The sequence below is a fragment of the Alligator mississippiensis genome, chromosome 1, assembly GCF_030867095.1.
Source record: "Alligator mississippiensis isolate rAllMis1 chromosome 1, rAllMis1, whole genome shotgun sequence".
Taxonomy (NCBI): Eukaryota; Metazoa; Chordata; order Crocodylia; family Alligatoridae; genus Alligator; species Alligator mississippiensis.
In genome coordinates this window covers 355,050,525-355,070,233 of record NC_081824.1, presented here as the reverse complement: position 1 = coordinate 355,070,233, position 19,709 = coordinate 355,050,525, and the positions used below count along the sequence as shown (strand labels likewise).

Sequence of the window (19,709 nt, the reverse complement as noted above, 5' to 3'; positions counted from 1 at the left end):
ATCATTCAGTTCAAAATATTGTCAAGAGAGCCAGTATAGCACTAGGGGGGAAAATTATTTTTAAAAAGGAATTAGAAGGATTAGGAGAAAGTTTAACATAAACTCTGATTTAATGTCAAACTCCATAAGTAAAAATATTCTCAATTTGGAGTGTATCAAATGTTATCCCTTGATGTGCTTTCTTTTAAAACTGAAATTGCTCTTAGGGATAGCTTTAATTACACTCTTTTATGAAAAGCTAGATAACCAGATTGCCGGAGTAAGGAGTGCAGGATGCCATCCAGTGACAAGCTTGGCAAAGCAAGAACTGTAGGACTGGATGTTTGCTTCAGCAGCTGAATTGCCTAAGTTAACGGATGCACAAGGAAGTGGTAGATCTAGTGGCTTTGAAGGTTTGGCTTAGATTTTGAAACAGGATTTTTATCTAATGTTTAAGTTCATTTATTTTAAGTGAGGCAACTGAAGTCTCAGGAGTGAGGCCTCTGGTGGAATCATATAGTACCCTAGCAGGTGGGTTTCATTTCTCCAGTTTGTGTAGTCCATATGGTTCACACTTGAACTGAAAGTAAGACTTATGCTACTAAGATAATTTTCCTTTGTCCAGAGTTCCTGATATTTGTATTATGGGTCTTTTTAAAGGTGTATGTTCCAATTCCTCTCCCTCTGCCCAACTTAAAATATGTAAATATAGCCTGATGTTTAGTCTCTCTTTTGCCATACAAGAGCCAATATTTTTGGCTGGCTCTCTAAAAGTCCACATTTGATAGACATAACTCAGTTTAATATTTCTTTGCTTTACTCTTGTAATTACATCTACTTGTTGCTCTGAACACTTTAAACCTTTTAAAATTCATCTTTAAACTCAGTATGTTTCTATATTAAGATTAAAAATGCATTTTAAAATATTTCAAATGTTCAAAGCAATGAGTAGGTGTAATTATAGCAAAACAAACAAACAAACAGGGATCCGCATTTCAGAAATGACTAGTGATTTTGTTGACCTCCATTGTCCAGACAGTCCTGGATGCCTACACTAATATTATCAGTCTTATTCCTTGAAAGCTAACTGCCATGAAGCATTGTTCACTCACCTGTAGCCTGAAGAAAGGTACGGGCCTAGCCTTTGACAGCTCTGATACTTCCTCACTGAGCATTCCCAGAGACTGAAGTAGTTCATTTACTTTTTCTTTTCAAGCATGCAGCTTAGATGAGTTTTACATTCCACAGATACCTGACACAGCTAGAAAGATTATCAAGTAGGATCAGCTGCGAAACTTATCATCTGGTGCTCTGTGTCTCACCTGACTACCAGGGAAGTTAAATGGATGGTCCAGCATTTTCTGGTTTTCAAAGCACTGTTGAGCACTAGCTGGCCAAAGCTCCATGCATTGAAGACTGAAGGCGATTCAGTTAGTTAGGAGGAAGCAAAATTAAAATTTTCACAAAATATCTTTTGGAGATTCTTGCCTGCTATTTCTGATCCACATCCAAAATATAGGCTTACACTGGCCGTGTCTACATGTGCCCTTTTGGCACCGTTGTTACTGCACCGTCATTTAGTACTTCCTTTAGGTTTATGTACAACATCAGGTCAGGTTTATATACATCAATTCCTTTAGGAAGTACTAAATGATGGCACGGTAACAGCCATTATTGTGCTGTTCCAGCCGTGCACGGTCATTTTTAGCTGCTATGTTGCCATAGCAACTTACTATAATGAGGGAGCACGTCACTATGGTGACATAACTGTGTCATCACAGTTTGTGCCTGACAATGCTACGTCACCATATTGCATTGCTACAGAGACATAGTGTCATGTGTAGATGCACCCAATGAAATTCAAATTGTTGCTACATAGCCAGCAGTAGTGTCCAGGAATACTTTTTCCACTTGTGCTTTGGTAAGAGAACATGACCATTTTTAGCCGATCTTGCTACCATGATCCATGTCTTCCTCATCTCAAGACTGGGTTGCTGTAATATGCTATATGAAAAGCTATATTTTAAGCCAACTGCAAAACTTAAGGTGGTGGAGAAACAAAGCCAACTGCAAAACTTAAGAGGTGGGTCCGCTAGTGAGTGGTTGATCATATCAGGAGGACATGACACAAGTACTCCAAAATCTACCCTGGCAGTCTACTGGTTTCCATGCAGAGCTTAAAGTCCTTTTCTTAATACCTGCTAAATGTCTTGTGATTGCTTACTTGAAAAAAGTGTCTCTCTCCCCAAGGCCACAGTTGCAATAAGCAGAGAAGCTCAAGATAGAGTCTCCTCTAAGAGTGAGAATTATCAGTAGCATTCTATTTCAGGTTTTGGAAATGACCTTCACTTGTAATACGACAGCCTACACTTGATAACTTTTAGGGCATACTCAAAGGTCCACTTATTTGTTAAGGACTAAAACTTATGCTACATTTGCATGCCAAACTGGTACTTACGTTAGGGCAATTTTTAGCACTTGCACAGTTTGGAATCTATTTCTACCTGGGGCAGAATAGGATCACCCTGCATGCATACTTGCCAGAAATAAAATGGAGAAGGGGCCCCTCCTTTTAGCCCAGTTACCTAGATAGTAAGAGACAGTGCCCCACCCCAAAAGGGCATTATAAATTGACATTTCGCTCTTCCCAGGAAAAAATAATCTAACCACCAGGCCTGAAGACTAAGCATTGCCAAGACCACTCTGAAACCCTCCATTTGAAGCTAGTCCACCAAACCTTGCATTTAATAATCATTGCATAAATAACCTTTTGGGAGCATGGCACCTGGACATGATCCATGGCAGTATCCATCTCACTAAGCCACACTCTCTGGCTTTTTCAACCTTTTCCTAGCCTATGCATCTTCTCCTCTTGGCTGCCTAGCCTCAAGGGTCCTTCGCCACCAAGGCTTTCCTGCGACTTGCAGGGTGTTACGTGATTCTCTTCCCCTTTGGCACCTATGCAGGCATAATGCAATCTATTGACCATGCTCAGAAGGGAAATACAGGGCTTGCACCACTAAGTGGAATCCAAAACTTGTGTAACTAACTGCCAAAACCTGCAATTACTCAGCTGTGTAAGTACTACTTGGGCCAGTAAAAGTGAAATATGATTTAGCCCACGGGCTTTGGGAAATCAAGGGTTTCTAGGAATTGATATTGAGAAAAGTTTTGTTTTCTTGGTTAAAAGCTGGAGTGCTCTTTTCTTTTAAAGCAGATAGCTTGATTTATTATTTTTATAGTCTAGTCAAAGTCTCTCAGAAATTGGTGCTTATATGGCTGGGAGTTTTGGGACCCCGTCCGTCTCATAGTAGATGTTTGCAGAGCATCTCACAAATTAAGGCCCTGCTCTTGGTTGGTGCTCTGTTATATACAAGATAACTGAGAACACCTTACCACAAATCCTTTGTTGTTTATGGGTCAGACAGCATCTTGTACAGGTTCAAGTCTTCCTGAACACTTACATACTCATAAAAAGTGCCATTTGCTGTTTCACTTCTTGTCCTAGGACAAAGCAGGGACACCACTCCATTCTGATCAGCCTGCATAGCATAAAAGGAATTAAACTCCCTTAAAATTTGCCCACATATCTCTGGAAAAGACAATGGAAGGTGAGCCAGCACTAACTGGAGTGCTCGGGAGTCATTTCTGTACTTCCAAGCCACTGAACACATGCCAGAAAGTACAGACCAGCTATGGATGTTTTACAGGCAACTTGGGTGGCTGTAGATCAGGGGTTGGCAACTTTTACCACTGGGTACTGCTGGTTGTCACCCAGCTTCCGTTGTCGGCAGCAATTCTGTATCCTCTAGCAATCAACAGATGCCGTGAAGGGAATCAATTGAAAACAATCCTAGGGGTGCCTCCTCTGCTGCAGCAGTAAGAAAACACTGAACATGGAAGGCATAGAGGAAATTTGATACTGTACGCTGATTTCCCGAGCTGCTTCAGACTGGATCAAGCCTCTTCATGGGCCATTTCCGGCTCATGGCCCACAAGTTATTGACCCCTGCTGTAGATGACTACAAAAATGTAAAGTAGGTGATGCCAGGCCCTACATCTGTTCTTAAAAAGAAAGATGTTCAGGAGCTCACATGCTCTACCACCTCCCAGGTGGCTCAGGCTCTTTGAGTATACATAGACTGTCAGGTACTCTACAGTTAAAGGCTAAGGTCCAAATTATGCCTCTTACACCCCTGCTATAGGCCAAAGATGCCCCACTGAAGTATTACAAAGTTGAAAGGAAACTTGTATAGTACAAAAAGTTGTGCTGAAGGTTAGTTACTAGAGATTTCGTTATCATTGGGTGCATCTACATGTCACCGTACGGCAACATTGATATGGTCCCGTGCTTAAATATTTCCTTTTAGAAGTACTAAAGCTTGACTCAGTAATTGCCTATACTGCACGGTGCACGTGGCGTATGGTTAGATTATGCTGCTACATCACTGTAGTGATGTGCTAAAATGGGGGTGTATGCCACTGCGGTGATGTAGCTGCCAATCATGTGTAGACCCACATGCTCACTACCTTGCTGTAGCAGGCCATATGGCCATGTAGCATAACGTGTAGACGTGCCTATTATTATGGCATTAATGCACAGGAAGGGAATGAGTGCAGAAAAAGATTAATTCATAGAAACTGTGTTTCATGTTAAAGAAGCAAAAATAAAAGCAAGTTCATTTCACCAACGAACCAACCTTCCCTCCCTCCCCTAAAAAAACCCTACAGAAAGCAGGCCTTTAAGACTTTATTCCTTTCATAAATAATGTATTTTATTGCATATGGCTATTAAGGAGAGCATCCATGATCAATACAGACTAAATACAATACACTACTCTAGTTCCATTTATTCTTGTCTCCAGCAGCATCACATATATCCTTATATACAGCGTGTACATTGGAAGACACAGCAAGATAAGTTAAGTCTCTTGTCATATCACAATAGCAGGAAATATATTTAACATCTTGATATCCAGAAACAATACGTACCCAAAAAGAAAACACTGCTTAATAACTGTTAAGATTATATAGCAAAAAATATTTTAAATTTAAGGTAAGTCAGGCAAAATGTACAAAGACCCAATATACATTGTGAAGTTTCAGCAAACATAACATTTATACATTTTGGTTCCATTCTGTAAACTAAATTAAGAATGTAAATATTGCATATGCCTTTTGTGAAATATACAGGATAGAGGAAAATTGAGTATATTATCAAGTTTCTTTGCTTTGAAGTTGCTATGTGACTATAAACCATTTTTATAGTGGCATGATTTACACTTGGTAGAGAGAGGGCTACTTCAAAATAGAAGTTAAAATATTGTATTCAGCAGGTACCATGTTCAGTGCTATAGTTAGGTGTGGGGTTCAGACAGGAAATGTCAACAACCATTTTGTTTTAGTACCAATATCGAAAAAGTCATATCTTAGAACATTTTACAGCTTGGGATTATTTTAAGATGAGAAGTTAGACATTTAAAATTGATGTTATAAACTACACAATATTTAGTCTATACTGCTGTGTTGTGAGACCCCAGAAAATTATACAGAAAGGAAATGTTACAGGGTGTGGAAGGAATTTGTTTACATTCATCTTTGTCTTGTAATACAATCCTCTGTTTTAAAAGTTCAGCATGTAAGCAGGAAGACTTTGCATTGCCATTAGTTATAGTTGTAAGACATTGATTCTAGTCTTCCTCAAAAATATGTATAATGCATTGGGTTTATAGTGATGTATAGATTCTCCATCTCACACAAAGAATTTTCAAAAAATCTCACACAACTCAACTTAGTGTAATACTTACATGACTATCAGAGCAGGCACTGGGGAGGTACCTTTAAAATTTTATATAGTATTCAATAAATTCAAAGGAGCAACAAGGTGACATAACATTCTGCTAGTCTGGTGCAACAGTTGTATGTGATAGCTGTGACACTGTCACAACATCACTGGTATTTTCAGAATACTGAAAATGTAAAAACGGGTACTCTTGTAAAGAACTCTGGATAAATGACTAAAACTCTTATTTTTCCCTTTAATGATGCCTTCAGTTGCAATGCCGCTTTTCAAGTCAAATATTAGGACTTCCCAACAGCATGATAATATGGTTTTTAAATTAACATTTCAATCTACCCAATACCCATTATCATCCTTGCATTCCTAGCATGCCTATGTCAATTTTTGGTTATGAGAAATGCAGCTAAGAACAGGGTTAGCTGACAAACATGAGCTTATAAATAGGAGAAAAGGCTTTTGCAATTCAAAGTACCTACATAAACACCTACATAGAGAGGATTAAACAAGTGTGTTAAAGATAAAGAGAGATACCCCCAATACAGTTTGATGATTTTAACTTATGTTGCTTCAGTTACACATTTTATAACTATTCTGAATCCTTCAAAATCTAATCCACAAAGTTATCTCATTTTAGACTTTTCAGAGCCCACATAGAGCTTTGTCTGATAAGTAAACACTGCAGCTAGTGATGAGAACCAACCAGCAGCTGTATACTTTAAAAGTTCAATAAGGCTGATGACTGTTCTTGAGAGATAATCAGCATAGAGATAAAGGAGGTCCTGTTGTACACCAACAATACAAATCCGGCTTTACTTTTAACTGAGGTAGTACTGCGGTAGGCTTGAAATTATGCCAGTAAATACCAGATTTTACTGTTTTAGCAGGTGTTACAGAATCCCCTAGCATGCTGAAGAATAAATACAGTTCGTCTTTGCAGAAAAAGGAAATGAAGGCATTGGCCGTAAGTTAAACAGGCCGGCAGAAAAGTTCCAAATTTTAAAGAACATCTTCAATGTCTGTCAAAACAGCAGCACAATGTAGATGCCAACGACAAGAAATGTGAGGCAGGTTGCTTTCCCTTCCTTGCAGATTTGTTGTCCAGTATAGTCCATAGCAGTTAAGTAACTGTCCGGACCAACAAAAAAAAACAACAACAAAATAAACAAGTAAACCGTAAGCAGCTTCAGATCTTAGAAAACATAGGCCGAGCAGCTTCTTTGAATGTTGTATTCTGATTTTTTTTTTGAGGTGATAAAAGTAACTCCTTCACTCTGAAAAGAAAAAATGAAATAAAGTCAATGAATATGGCCACCAAAAATCAAATTGCTGTTCTTAATAAAGAGATTAATTTTGCCTTCAGATCAAGCTTTAATGAAAACAAAGTATAATTATTTTTATAGATAATTATGTTAACGACAATCACACATTATTACATAAAGAAAGAGAAAACAAAAGGAGCATTTTTCAACCAAATACTATATTAATTTTCATGCAGTTGTCCAACTACAGGTATTTAAACCGTTAAGCAGGTGAATTAGAGCTGGTCAGAAAATGGGGAAAGAAACAATGAAAATGCCTCCTAAACTTTTCTGACAAAAATATTTAAGTTTTCTGATCCTCATCAGTTTGCACTATTAGCAAGGTGTTAGTCCTTGAATGAAGAAACACAGACAACAGCTTCCAACTAAACTGAAGATATCCAAATGCAAGCTATTTCCAGCTATTACAAAGCTAGAATTTCTAGTGACTATCTTGTACAAAGGATAAGTCTCAAAAGAAACCAATGCATAATGGATAACTAGCTGACTTGTTTCAGTTGTTAAGAAGTCTACCATGCCAAAGGCATAAAATTCTAGAGAGAAAGATGGCAAAAAAATACCATAGTCCTTCCTTTCTCTTATGCAGAATGAATGCCTGTTTGAGGCAAGAGCTGCCCAAAAAGACTAAGCCAATGTCTACCTTAAAATATAGGATTTTAGTATGAAGTGAGTTATCTTAAAGAACCCAGCTGACCTATCTGATGTTTTTTTCTCTATAAAGAATTAATGGTAGTTGTGTACCACTGACATAAAAGGACACAGTCATATTGATTAACTCACAACTTTGAGATGGTTTGTTATTGTGGTCATTAAAAAAAAAAACAAAAAAACACATTTCTTTGGCATGTTGCTTTTTATACAGATATTTTTCAGCTTTCAATAAACTAGTTAAATAGTGCTATAGTATACACAATAATAATCAGAAATCTGAGACCTTTTAAGTTCTACTTTTCAAAAAAACAAACAAGGTACATATGGGAAAAAAGGTAGAATGAGCGTAAAACTGTGGTCAAGTACCCCTATGCTACCTATTTAGTTTTTGGTTTTCTTTTAATTCATATTTGCAGCAACAATGTCTTTTAAAAACTCATAGGAATCTGATGTTTAAAATGAGCGGTTTGTTTGGTTTTTTTAAAGGAAAAATAAAGTTTCTTGTTACATTCCAGAAGAAACAAAGGATAAAGGACACGGACAACAGCATACTTTTTTTTTTTTACATTTCGCTTACAGTTGGGATGTAACATGAATTTAAAATCTACCTACAAAGAAGATAACTAACAAGTTATAAATCCTGAATAACAAGTGTGATCATGGCATTAATATAATTAATTTTCAGTTAGTTATATAGATGCATAACTATCCAAACACAATGATTTTTTCCCTCATAACTCTACAAAATAAATTGAAGGTGGACCTGTTTGCCTCTGTGTTATCAAATTCCTCTGAAAACATAACACTATTAACATTTATCCAAGGAAAGTCTAAGCCAATGGGAGTTGCAAGGTGCCCTGGTACTTTTGAAAGTCAGGCTACTTATTTAGGTGCATAAATAAGGACTTAGAGCTAGATCCAATCAAGGACTTAAGGTATGGGCACGTGAGCAAGTTACCATGAGGTAAGCTAGGGAGGGACCTTACAGTGTATCAGCTACTCTGTGGTAAGTGCCCAAAAGCACAATCTTTCCTCATGGTAAAAACAAGATAGCTCACCCCACTTTCACTGCAGATTAAACTGTCACTATACCACAGGGTCACAGCATGCATACAGACAGTTACCATGAAACAGCTGATCCATTAAGTTTGTACCATACCTTACCTTACCTTATGACAGCAGGTTCATGTGCCCATACCCTTAAGCATCTAAGCCCTCAGCATGAATTCGATGGTAAGTGCATAGGGAAAATTACGTACAACAAAACAGTATCTAAACCAGCCAGCACACCGAGTACGAAATAGCTCAAAGTCAACACACGCAGGGTGGAAGCTATGTACCAGCTAGGCAGGTACATGACTATGTACATGCATACCTGGGCGTAAATGCTAAGGGGAAGCCTTACTAAAATATGGGGATGTGGAAGACCCAGAGTAGACCCTACACGTCATCTAAGTTTGGACTTGCTTCTCTCTAACTTCCTAGGACAAGGCTCTAGCCACCACGCAACGCATCAGGCATTATACAGTTTCCGCTCCTGGACTATCTGTCTATACGTGGATCAAATGAAACATCACGTTGAAAATAAATCATATACCTTTACTCAGAACCACATACACATCAAAATACAATATCTGATACAGGTTTTGGTGCTTTTGTTTAAAAAGTTTACTTCAAACAGTGATATGTTGTTTACTTCAAACAGTTTACAGGATCGCCCACTGGCTGGGAGCAGGGCTCTGGGGGTCCCAGGCCATGCTGAGCCACTAGCAGAAGGGAAAAGCCAGGCAGACCCCGGCTAGGGTCCCTGCAGGCCAGGGTGGGGGTTAAACCCCTCCCTAGTCATATTCAGCCTGCTGGGGCCTGGTCAGACCACCCCTCAGTTCAGCTTCCCTCCACCCTGAAGGGAAAGGAAGGCTCGCAGTAGCACCCCGGTTTCTAACCTGAGGTAGTGCAGGCATGTGCCTGCATTTCCAGAATCAAAAGTGAATGTCTATTCACTTGCAAATCAATTCAATCTATGCAGGTTAGACTAAACTACAAAGTTTGAATCAATTCAGCCTCCGGCTTTTTGAATGTCTCTCCCTAGCCAGGGTGACTGTAGGCCAGTCACACAAATCACTGTATATATATCCTTGTCCCTATATTTCACCTCCCTTCCTTTGTCTGCCTTATTGAGTTAGGTCCTGATCCTGAAAATTAAGTTTTCCACCCCAAGCAATCCTGCTGACTTTCCTACCACAAGTATTTAAATATGTACACGCTATGATTTCACTTAAGTTAGATATGTCTGTGACTCAGTGCTTAGAACAAGAGGGCGCTGATCTGAACTGCAGCCTGTAATAATAATTTTAGACTTATATTTTATACTGTCATGACATCCTGTTAAAGGAAGGGAAGAGCAAAAATGAAAACATGTATGGTTAAATTCTCTAATTAGCATTTGTCCCTTTCCACAAGAATATTAGTTCCCAAAAAAGCCTACCTCTGATCAAATCCAAAACCTTATTTCTTACCTTTTTTCAGTAACTTAGTTTAGAGTACATTTAATTTAAGCACACGGGTAGCTGCAGTGAAGTCCAAAAGACTACTCAGGGGCTTAACTAGGGGTCTCTGTGAGTAATCTTACTGAACTCAGTGGAGCTATTCATGTAAGAATAGTAAGATTTGGTCCCAATTACAAAAATAATGTTTTTAAACTAGAGCTTAATTATGTGCTTGAGCAATACTTCAAACAACACACAAAGTGTTCATCAGCACCATCAATTTGAAATAATGGTCCTCATAGGAATAATGGTTTTCATAGGAAAAAATCTGGAGGCATTTGTACACATGCTCGCCCCGTGGTGCTAGGCACTTTTAGAAGTGCCTTGTGATGTGGCGCGTGCACTTGTATAAATGGCAAAATTCACATTGGTGCACTTTTGAACTAAAACACAATCGAAGGCATTTTAATTCAAAAGTGCACCGCCACCATTTTCTGGGCACTGAGACACATTTTGCTGCTTATACAACTGCATGCAATGCTGTGTAGTACACATCAGCTCACGCGCGGAGCACACTTGATAAATCAAGTCTGCTCCAATGCGTCAGATCTCTGGCGCATCACAGCACAAAAAGGTACGTGCATAAATGCCCAATGTAACCAAGAAAATATGGTTTTTGGCTCAAACAAATTGTGTTTTGCATAATCTGAGGCGAACTATCCAAACAACTATATCTCACCTGCTCTTCTTTAACTTCCCTGGATGCTCTATCACAGACCTCAGAGTAGCTGTTGTTAAACAGAACCTGAACATGAAATTGTGGAAGAAATCATCCACAGACTGGGCTGTGTTAAGTATGGTCTCAACAGAGACTCTAGATTCTTATTCCATTATCTGGATAGGTCTTCAGTGGGTTATCTACTTTCATCTCTTTAACCCACCTTTACCTCTCTCAGCAGTACCCCTCTTTTTCCTCCCCCTTTCCTTATCCTTTGCATTTAAAATAGCTTTTTTTATTCCTTTGTGTTTAGTATGCTTGCTCTCTGCAAGTCCATTCATAGGATCTGACAAAATTGTCTGTAGCCTCTCTGAATATGTTAAGTATTACCTTGCCTTGCCTTCTGCCTAATTTCACACTAACATGGCCAACTACCTCTTTCTTCTTGGGTTGTTATTCTGTCAAGAACAGTAAAATGTTATTTAAAACGTAACATGCTTTTAGCTTAAGAAGTAAGCACTTAGCAAGTATAGACTTCTCTACAATCACTAACAAAAACATGGGAGTTCCTTTAAAGAGGGAGAGCAGGGTTTAGCTAGATAAGGATTTCTGTATCAGAAGTTATGATACAAAATGATATGTGTGCAAAGGTATTTTTAATGATTGGGCTGAATAATCAAAACAAAAACCCTTACATTTAATTATTGCAATCAAAGAGACAGATATTATCTTTTTAAGCAAAAACATGCTTCCACACAACCTGAAAAGGCTGCTGTATGCAAGCGCTTCAAGTGATCTAGGGTTTCCTTCTAAAGATCTGTTAAAGGCTAAGTTGCGTACTGGTGCACTTTCAAAGCAAAATCACCACAATGCATGATTAGAGCCAAATTCTTCTTACAGATTCTGGAATAGATGGGAGTTGCAGCTAATGAAATAAATAAAATGATTAACATTTTAATTCTGCTATAAAAGCCCACATGCCACACATTCATCTAATTTATGGTGCCATAAAATGGCAAACTAGCCACAAAGATGTCTAATATAGAACATCTTTTGGTAGGCTTGTATGGTTCCTTAAACTGAATGTGTGGCATGTGTCCCACACTGCCCAGTCCTGATTCCACCAATCAGCTAATTGTTGGCACTAGCTAGAGACAGCCCTGGGGCTGCCCCATCCCAATGCCAACCATCAGCTGACTGGATCTTGAACACAGCCTGGAAGTGCTCAATTTTCAGCATCAGGACCAGGCAGCTCCAAGTCCTTTGGGCAAGGGGCTGGACTCGATCTTCCGAGGTCCCTTCCAGCCCTAATGTCTATGAAATCTATGAAGTCTCAAACTGGGTCTGGAGGTGCCCCAATCCCAATGCTGGCAATCAACTGGAACATAGATTAGCATGGGGTCTCAAGCTGGCCTAGCACACTTGCAGCCTTGACTTCAAACCAAATGCAAGGTGTAGAGCAGAGCATTTGAAAGTGCTGTGACATAGGGAGCAAGGAGCCCAGACTGGCCCTGTATCCAGCATATTTGCAGCTTTGCCTTGGTCAAGGCTATAAGCATGCCAGGCATGAGAGGAGCCCTGACCCCCAGCTGTTAGGCAGCCTGCGACCTGAGGCTGTCACATGCCCAATGCCAATATAGGACTGGGCAAAGGGTAGCTCCAGGTCTCAACAAGGCATAAACAGCACAGCTGGACAGCACATATAGTGTTTATAAGCCCAGTGCAGGGTAATTGGAGATCAAGGAGAGCCGCTCCACAATCTCAGGTTCCCAACACCCTTGGACTCTTGAAAACTATTCATTCAACCCAGCTTGACTGCACTTGTGGTGGCTAAACACCCGGGTTGCACTTTTATAACGTGACGGGCTCCGTGGATAGAGAGAGAGCAGTGGCTACGATATACCTTGACTTCAGCAAGGTTTTGACAGGCTCTCACAACATACTCATTAACAAGCTAAAGATAGACCAATCAGAGAACAGTATTATAAAATGGATAAAAAAACCAAAACAAAACAAAAAATTGATGGTGCTCAGCAAATGGTCATCAATGGCTCAATGACAAGCTGTGAGGAGGTTATCAAATGGGGCTCCCCAGGCTCTGTCCTGGATCCAGTATTATTTAACATCTTAATCAGTAGTGATTGAGTAGGGATGGAGTGTATGCTCAACAAATTTGCAAATGACACCAAAGTGGGTGGAGTTACTGGCACTTGGGAGGGTAGGGCTAGGATTCACAAGGATCTGAACAGACTGTACAGAAATGGCCCAGAATGAATCAGATGAGATTCAACAAGGACCAGTACAAGGTCCTGCACCTGAAACAGAATAACTTCATGTACAAATCCAGACTGGTGAATGACCAGCTAGGCTGCAATACTACAGAGAAGAACCTGGGGGTTATGGTAGACCATAGGCCGACTATGAGCCAACAGTGCATTCTTGCTGGAAAAAAAAAATACCAACAGCATACTGGGTTGTATTAACAGACACATCACTTGAAAATCAAATACCGAAAAGGCAATTATAAGGAAGATGGAAGTAGCCTTTTCTTTGTGACTGTGAAAAATACTACTAGGAGCAATGACTTCAAACTGCAGACAGGGAAATTTAGGTTGCAGATTAGGAGGACCTTTCTGACTATGATGGTGATCAAGCATTGCAACAGGTTACCTAGAAAAATTGTAGAATCTCCATCTCTGGAAAATATTTAAGTGTAAGTTGGACTGACATTGAGCTAGGATGGTGTAGTCAGACATGATCTTGCCTTGAGCAGAGGGCTAGACAAGATGACCTCATGAGGTCCTTTCCAGCTCTCTTTTCCTATGATCCCATCTCAGTGTTCCTGGAACCCCAGGGTTTTAAAAACCACGCACACAGCCAAGCAGAGATGCATGCACAGCTTTTAGACCCCTTCCCAAGCCCCATGTCAGGATATCACATGCATACACGTATTATATATACACATATATGTGTATGTATACTTTAATACATACATATTACAAATACAACGTATTACAACATGTATATAGTTCTACCTTTGGCATTAAAACTAATGAGCAATAAACTAGTCACAATTCAAGGTGTTCAGAAAAGATAAAGTATCCATTTCCAAAACTCTCTTTCCTGCCATCAAAGACAAATCCTGGTCTCAGTTGCGTCTGTAGTGTCATGACTTCCTACTTTAACAGGACTGCATGCTTCTAACTTAGAGCAGAACTTTGGTCAGTGATTACTAAGCTAATGCCAATCACTTTTCAACAATATTTTATGTCTCTGAACACGGCTGAAAAGATCTGCCTGCACCTGCCCTCCAACAAAATCTCCCAAACAGGCTATTTCTCTCTGTACCTAGGTAAATAAAACCAGTCATGTCCTAAACATTTAGCACCTCTTAAATATGAACAGAACAATAGCGCATCTAGGAACATATATTTTTGTTTCTAATTTACAATCTAGATTTCTTTATTCTTTACCACTGCTTCACCTACTATAAAAACCTTTATTTAACAAAAACAACGCTACAAAAATTGGTCGGATGTTAAAACAGGACATTTTTAAACGCATCTTATTTTCATGATTCTCTATAATAGAGAAAATACTGGTTTAATGTAAAATTTGAGGTTCACATGCAACTGTTAAAGGGAAAGGAGTTGAGGCATCTTTGTTATATTAACAACATAAATATCCATCTGCATGTTACACCTGAAGACTAATTGATATTCCATTTGAAAACAGAGGCAACAAGCTGGTGAGTAGTTTAGAAATGCAATATCAATCTTTAAAATCTCCTTCTCTATGAACAGTTTGTAGAACTGGTGTTTGAATATCATTTTTGAATCCAAAAAATACTTGCAATAAATAGACCTGTTTGTCACTTTCACATTTCACTTTCTTTCTCAGGCAAAGAACATAAGTTGTACTGAATGAATCAAGATTGTTCCAGCTCCACTGCATGCATCTTGAATCCTCTTATCAAATAGCTTCCTGGAGAGGCAAGGTGAAACAGCCTACTATATTCATTAGCTCTGCTAGATTACATAGATGCTAAACTTTCACAAAGGTAGTTAAGGAATGCAAATATAAACTGCCAAGCTACATACCTTAAGGAGCAATGAGTATGCCCAAGTCAACTGATGAATCGGTTTAGACCAGGGGTGTTCAATCCCTGGCCTACAGAGCCATATAATCCGGCATATGGGCCTTCCCCTGGTTCTGGAAATTTGGCAGTGGATGAGTGGTGGCTATTAACACTGCAGCACTACCCCGCTGCCAAATTTCTGAGCCCCACATGGCTGGATCAGTCCCATGCTAAAGGTCTGTGCCCCGCAGAAACAGCCCAGCCACGCCACAGACCAGATCTGACCTGTGGAGAGCCCAAGCACCTCTCATCTGATCCTGAAAAGTTTGGTCACCAATGGTTTAGACAACAGCTCATTATCTACGCTAGTTTTCAGCTGTGAGATGTACAGATTAAAACCAGTGAAGTGCCTTGGAAGGAAAAAAAAAAAAAAATGTTTAAATATTACGTTACTGTGTTCAAGGCACAGTATACTCTCGAAGTGATACTCACAAACCTTCAAAGTGATTTAAAGAAAGGTGAAATTTATTTTACAAACTACAGAACCTAGTATTAATGTTCCACAATGCAAATCCCACAGCATCGTGCACTTTTTAAATTATGGGATTGTCATTAAGTGCTTATCTAAAGAATAACTAGGGATCTATTCAAATTGCAATTTCACAATTTTTGCAGAAACCGCAAAAACAGCAGTTTCCGTGAATTTGGGCAGAACCACTGAAAGAAGAAAAACCAAACTTAAGAAAAATAAAATGCTGGCTCCCCAGTGAGAGCCAGCAAATGTCGCAGTCCAGCCTTATAGACCGCCGGTATACAGGAGAGCAGCCAAGATGGTGGCCACTCCCTCTGCTGCCAATTGGCTGAGTGCTGCTTTTCATGCAGCCCTGCCCCTCTCTGCCAATCAGCCATGAGGGGCAGGGCTGCACAAAGGGTAGCCCAACCAGCAGTGAGGGGCGGGGCCACCAGAGCCCATAAGCCAATCAGCAGCAGGGGAAGTCAGCTCTGAAAAGACCATAAAAATGGTGGCCAGCATCATGATCAGTCCATGAAATCACCTATCTGCTGCCTCAATTTGGGTAGGTCCCCAAGAATAACCACACATAGTACTGATGGGTCATGTACTGAACTCTCTCAGCAGTTCCTCCTTATAGCTAAGGGTTTTCTAGCGTTCCCTTCCCCTTGTTCTTGCACAAAAATCTAGCTACTGTGATTTGCGGATGAGTGAAGTATATTCAGAAGATAGCAAGGTTCAGCTGCTTTTAAAAGATGCACTGAAGTCTGACCCTACATGTTGACAAAATGCTCTATTTAACAAGTTTGCCTATAAGGTTACATAACTAGGACTTTCTTCCTTCAATATTATTTTGTTACTGGGAAAGTATCCATGAATGGATAAACAAAAAGAATCTTTCTGGTTTAAGGCTTAGTCTCCAACCCCACAAGTGCTCAGCACACACCAAAATACTTCAAACTTCAGCATGAGATGAAGTATTGAGAGCTTACAAGCATGCAACCATTTTCTCCTGCTCATGACATCCCACCCAGTCAGAGCTTTTGGGTGATCACATTGTTCCTGGGATATCAAAACCAAGGAGTACAATAAATACTAAAGTAATAGGCAGCAGATACAGTTTTATAAAAAGACAAGATACTGTTTAGTAAACCATCTTAGCAATAGTGTTAAACCACAAAAAAGGAGAATAAAAACCACAAAAATATATATGAGGAGACAGTGCAAAATACAAGTGTTTCTCAGAGGTACCCCTCTACCCTGCCAGGTGTCACAAGGCCCTTTCCAAGTTCTAAGAGCATGTCATCCTTGCATGCTTCATGTATTGTGACTGACCAGACAAGATATTGAAAAAGGTACAGTCAACAGTACAGACAGCTGCACAGCCAAAAAAATACACAAATCCATTTTAATTTCACATTTGCTGAACAAGTACAATACCACATAAACTAACCAGGGGAAGTACAGTCCAGGATAGGCAGAAGTACTTTGTTATCTTCAGCTGATGCAAATATGCAGCAAACAGCAAACCCGTTTCAAGTCCTTTAGCTTAAAACAGGCACAGTATCAGCAACTAATCTTTATTATAAATGGTGTAACTGAGCAAAATACAGCATATTTACACTTAAACTGACTGTTTCCCCAAAACCAAACCCATATGTATACATATTATTGGGAATATATTGGGTAAGGTGAACTAATGGATAGTAGTCACTTTTGCTGTGAATTCACAAATCAGGACTTAACTAATGCCAAAAGAATTAACTGGCTTCATTCAATTTGGAAATACACAACTGTTTCCCTGGAAGAAAGTCTATATTAGGCTTCCCTATGGTTTTAATGTTACAGTACTTGGTTATACAGAAATCTAGATCAGAAGGAAATTTGTGTCCATCAGCCACAAATATGTGCACAACATTAGGAAAAAATGTGGCTAACTATCATACTGGTGATGATCTCACCTTGTTTGTGAGTAATCCTACCCTTCCTCTTACTGCTTTTCATGACACTGAAATCTCAGCAGCCCATTCAACCCCTGAAGATGCCCATTCACAAAAAGAGGAACAAAATGCAACAGAGGGTGGTACAAAAATTCTAAGTTCACCACTGAATGTCTCTACTTAACCAAATAAGTCAGCCATAAAAAAACCCAAAGCAAGACATCAGTTTAAACTGTTGGCAACAGACCACAGAAATACCTTCCAACATTAACCGATATAAACTTGAATGAATTCTCAAGCATGAAAAGCTTCTCCCTCCAGTTAATATGCAATATAACACACATAAATAGGCTGAAAAAACAGGCGTTTCCTGTATCAAAATTCTGCCCATAGACCACTGGGAACATACTAAAAGCTGGTTGGTCACTCATATATTATAAGATCTCCTTATTTTCAGTTAATAAATGTAATTAAAGCACTTAGAAACAGTGTCAGGAAAGTAAGTGATTGCCAGACATCCTGGTTTTCGCCAATTCAAAAATTGGAGATTTTTTTTTTTTTATTAGAAAAGTAACCCCAAATCCACATTCTTCTGTGATTAAAATGAAACATCACTATAAATATATATATATATATATTGGAATTTTAACATTCTATATATAAAAATGAGAATTTTTGGGTTATTTTTGGATTTTAAAAAAGTTGGTTTTATTTTGTTTTTTTGCCAGAGAAAACCAGGATCCTTGGTGATCACTATAGTTCCACAGGGATGTTATATGGTTACAAAGAGGACATGAAGTGGCCTTAATCTTCATGCATGTAAGGAGAAATGGCCCAGATTCTATTAATATATGGTCCATACTATGAAAAAAATTGAAAACCCTACCAGACCTTGATTAAAAGTATTTAAAATTAAAGGATAAGCAATGTAAGTATGGTAAGAAAGGCCTCACAGTCCATATAGGGAACTTTCTTCCAATATTACGGAAGAAAGGCTCTGTTGGCTGCTGTCTCCATTGTACCTGACCTAAGGAAGAAGCAGAACTCCAGGAGTATAAACCAGAAGACTGAAGAGCAAAGCCCTGTTATACTAAATTCTAACCTAATTTACATGCCACAATTACCAAATTCTATGGATTAAATAAGGAAAAAATTGACGAAATATTTTGTTTTATTGAATTACCTGATCATTATTTAGCGTAATTCAATATGGCCATTTTCTTCTTAACAAAAACAAAAGAATTGTACTTTATTTCGTGTTTCCAAATAAGAATTAATTTTGCTTGCACAATGTGGATTCCTGTTCATTTTATTTTCTGAAACTACTATATGTTTTAAATTAAAGAAGCAAAAAACCACAAAAAATAATCTAACAGATCAACCTAAGAATGAGAATAACTTGGGAAAAGATATTAATAAAATAATTGGGGGGAGGCTGTTTTTGTTTGGTTTTTTTACTACTTCTCTATTGCAATTGATCTTATAATGGCAGAGATTGATGACTATCAGTACCGTCATTCCCTAACTCCCCCTTCCCTTTAAATTCCTAAAAATACTAAACAGTCCTCCCCCTCATGGCAATAATTCTCATTACACTTTTTTCCAAGGTAGACAAGGCTTACCTTATGGGATACACAAACAATAATGAACAAAATAATTGTTATTTTTAGAGATAATTTTAAAAACTAGACCTAGGATATGTTATATACAAGTATGATAAATCTATTCCTGTATTGAAGGAATTCATTTGTTTTACATGTTAGGAACAGAGAAACCAAGGAGATTATATCTTCTTATTCTACACCCGATTAAGACAAACAGTAACTTGCAACATTAACTACATGAACTTATTATAGAAAAGTCATGTACAGTAAGTAAAATGCAAACCTGAGTCCTGAAGAACAAAGGCATTTGTGAGTAATTTTAACAGGTTTTTAAAAGAGTATGAGTGAAGTCTTCATCTCTGCGATGAAAAAGAACAAACAGCCTGTGAATAAGAGGTGTCTAAGGAAGGCTGGAATCATTTTTCCATCTCAACCTAGGGCTGGAGTACTATCATTGCCACTCCTGAAGCCTGCAGTAGTATTCTTGATGCTCTATGCCAGGACTATCCAACTTCTAGGCAGCCAGGGGCTCCATGCCACGAGGGCCACAGGACTGAAAGCCACATGGGCAAGTGGGCACCCACCTCCCCGCCCCCAACTCCCTCCACTACATGCACACTGCA

General features: G+C 38.9%; 1 protein-coding gene across 2 annotated transcripts in view; it reads right to left on the bottom strand.

The window, feature by feature from the left end:
• Positions 1–4,728: 4,728 nt before the first annotated feature.
• IRS2 (insulin receptor substrate 2) overlaps positions 4,729–19,709 on the bottom strand; it is a 29,593-nt gene continuing 14,612 nt past the window's right edge. For both annotated transcript variants that reach the window (XM_059721090.1, XM_006263182.4), the window contains one exon: positions 4,729–7,050. Coding sequence is in view for 1 of the 2 variants with exons in the window: in XM_006263182.4 (XP_006263244.1) it covers positions 7,046–7,050 (5 nt within the window). In the remaining variant the exon portion in view is untranslated. The remainder of the gene's footprint in view (positions 7,051–19,709) is intronic.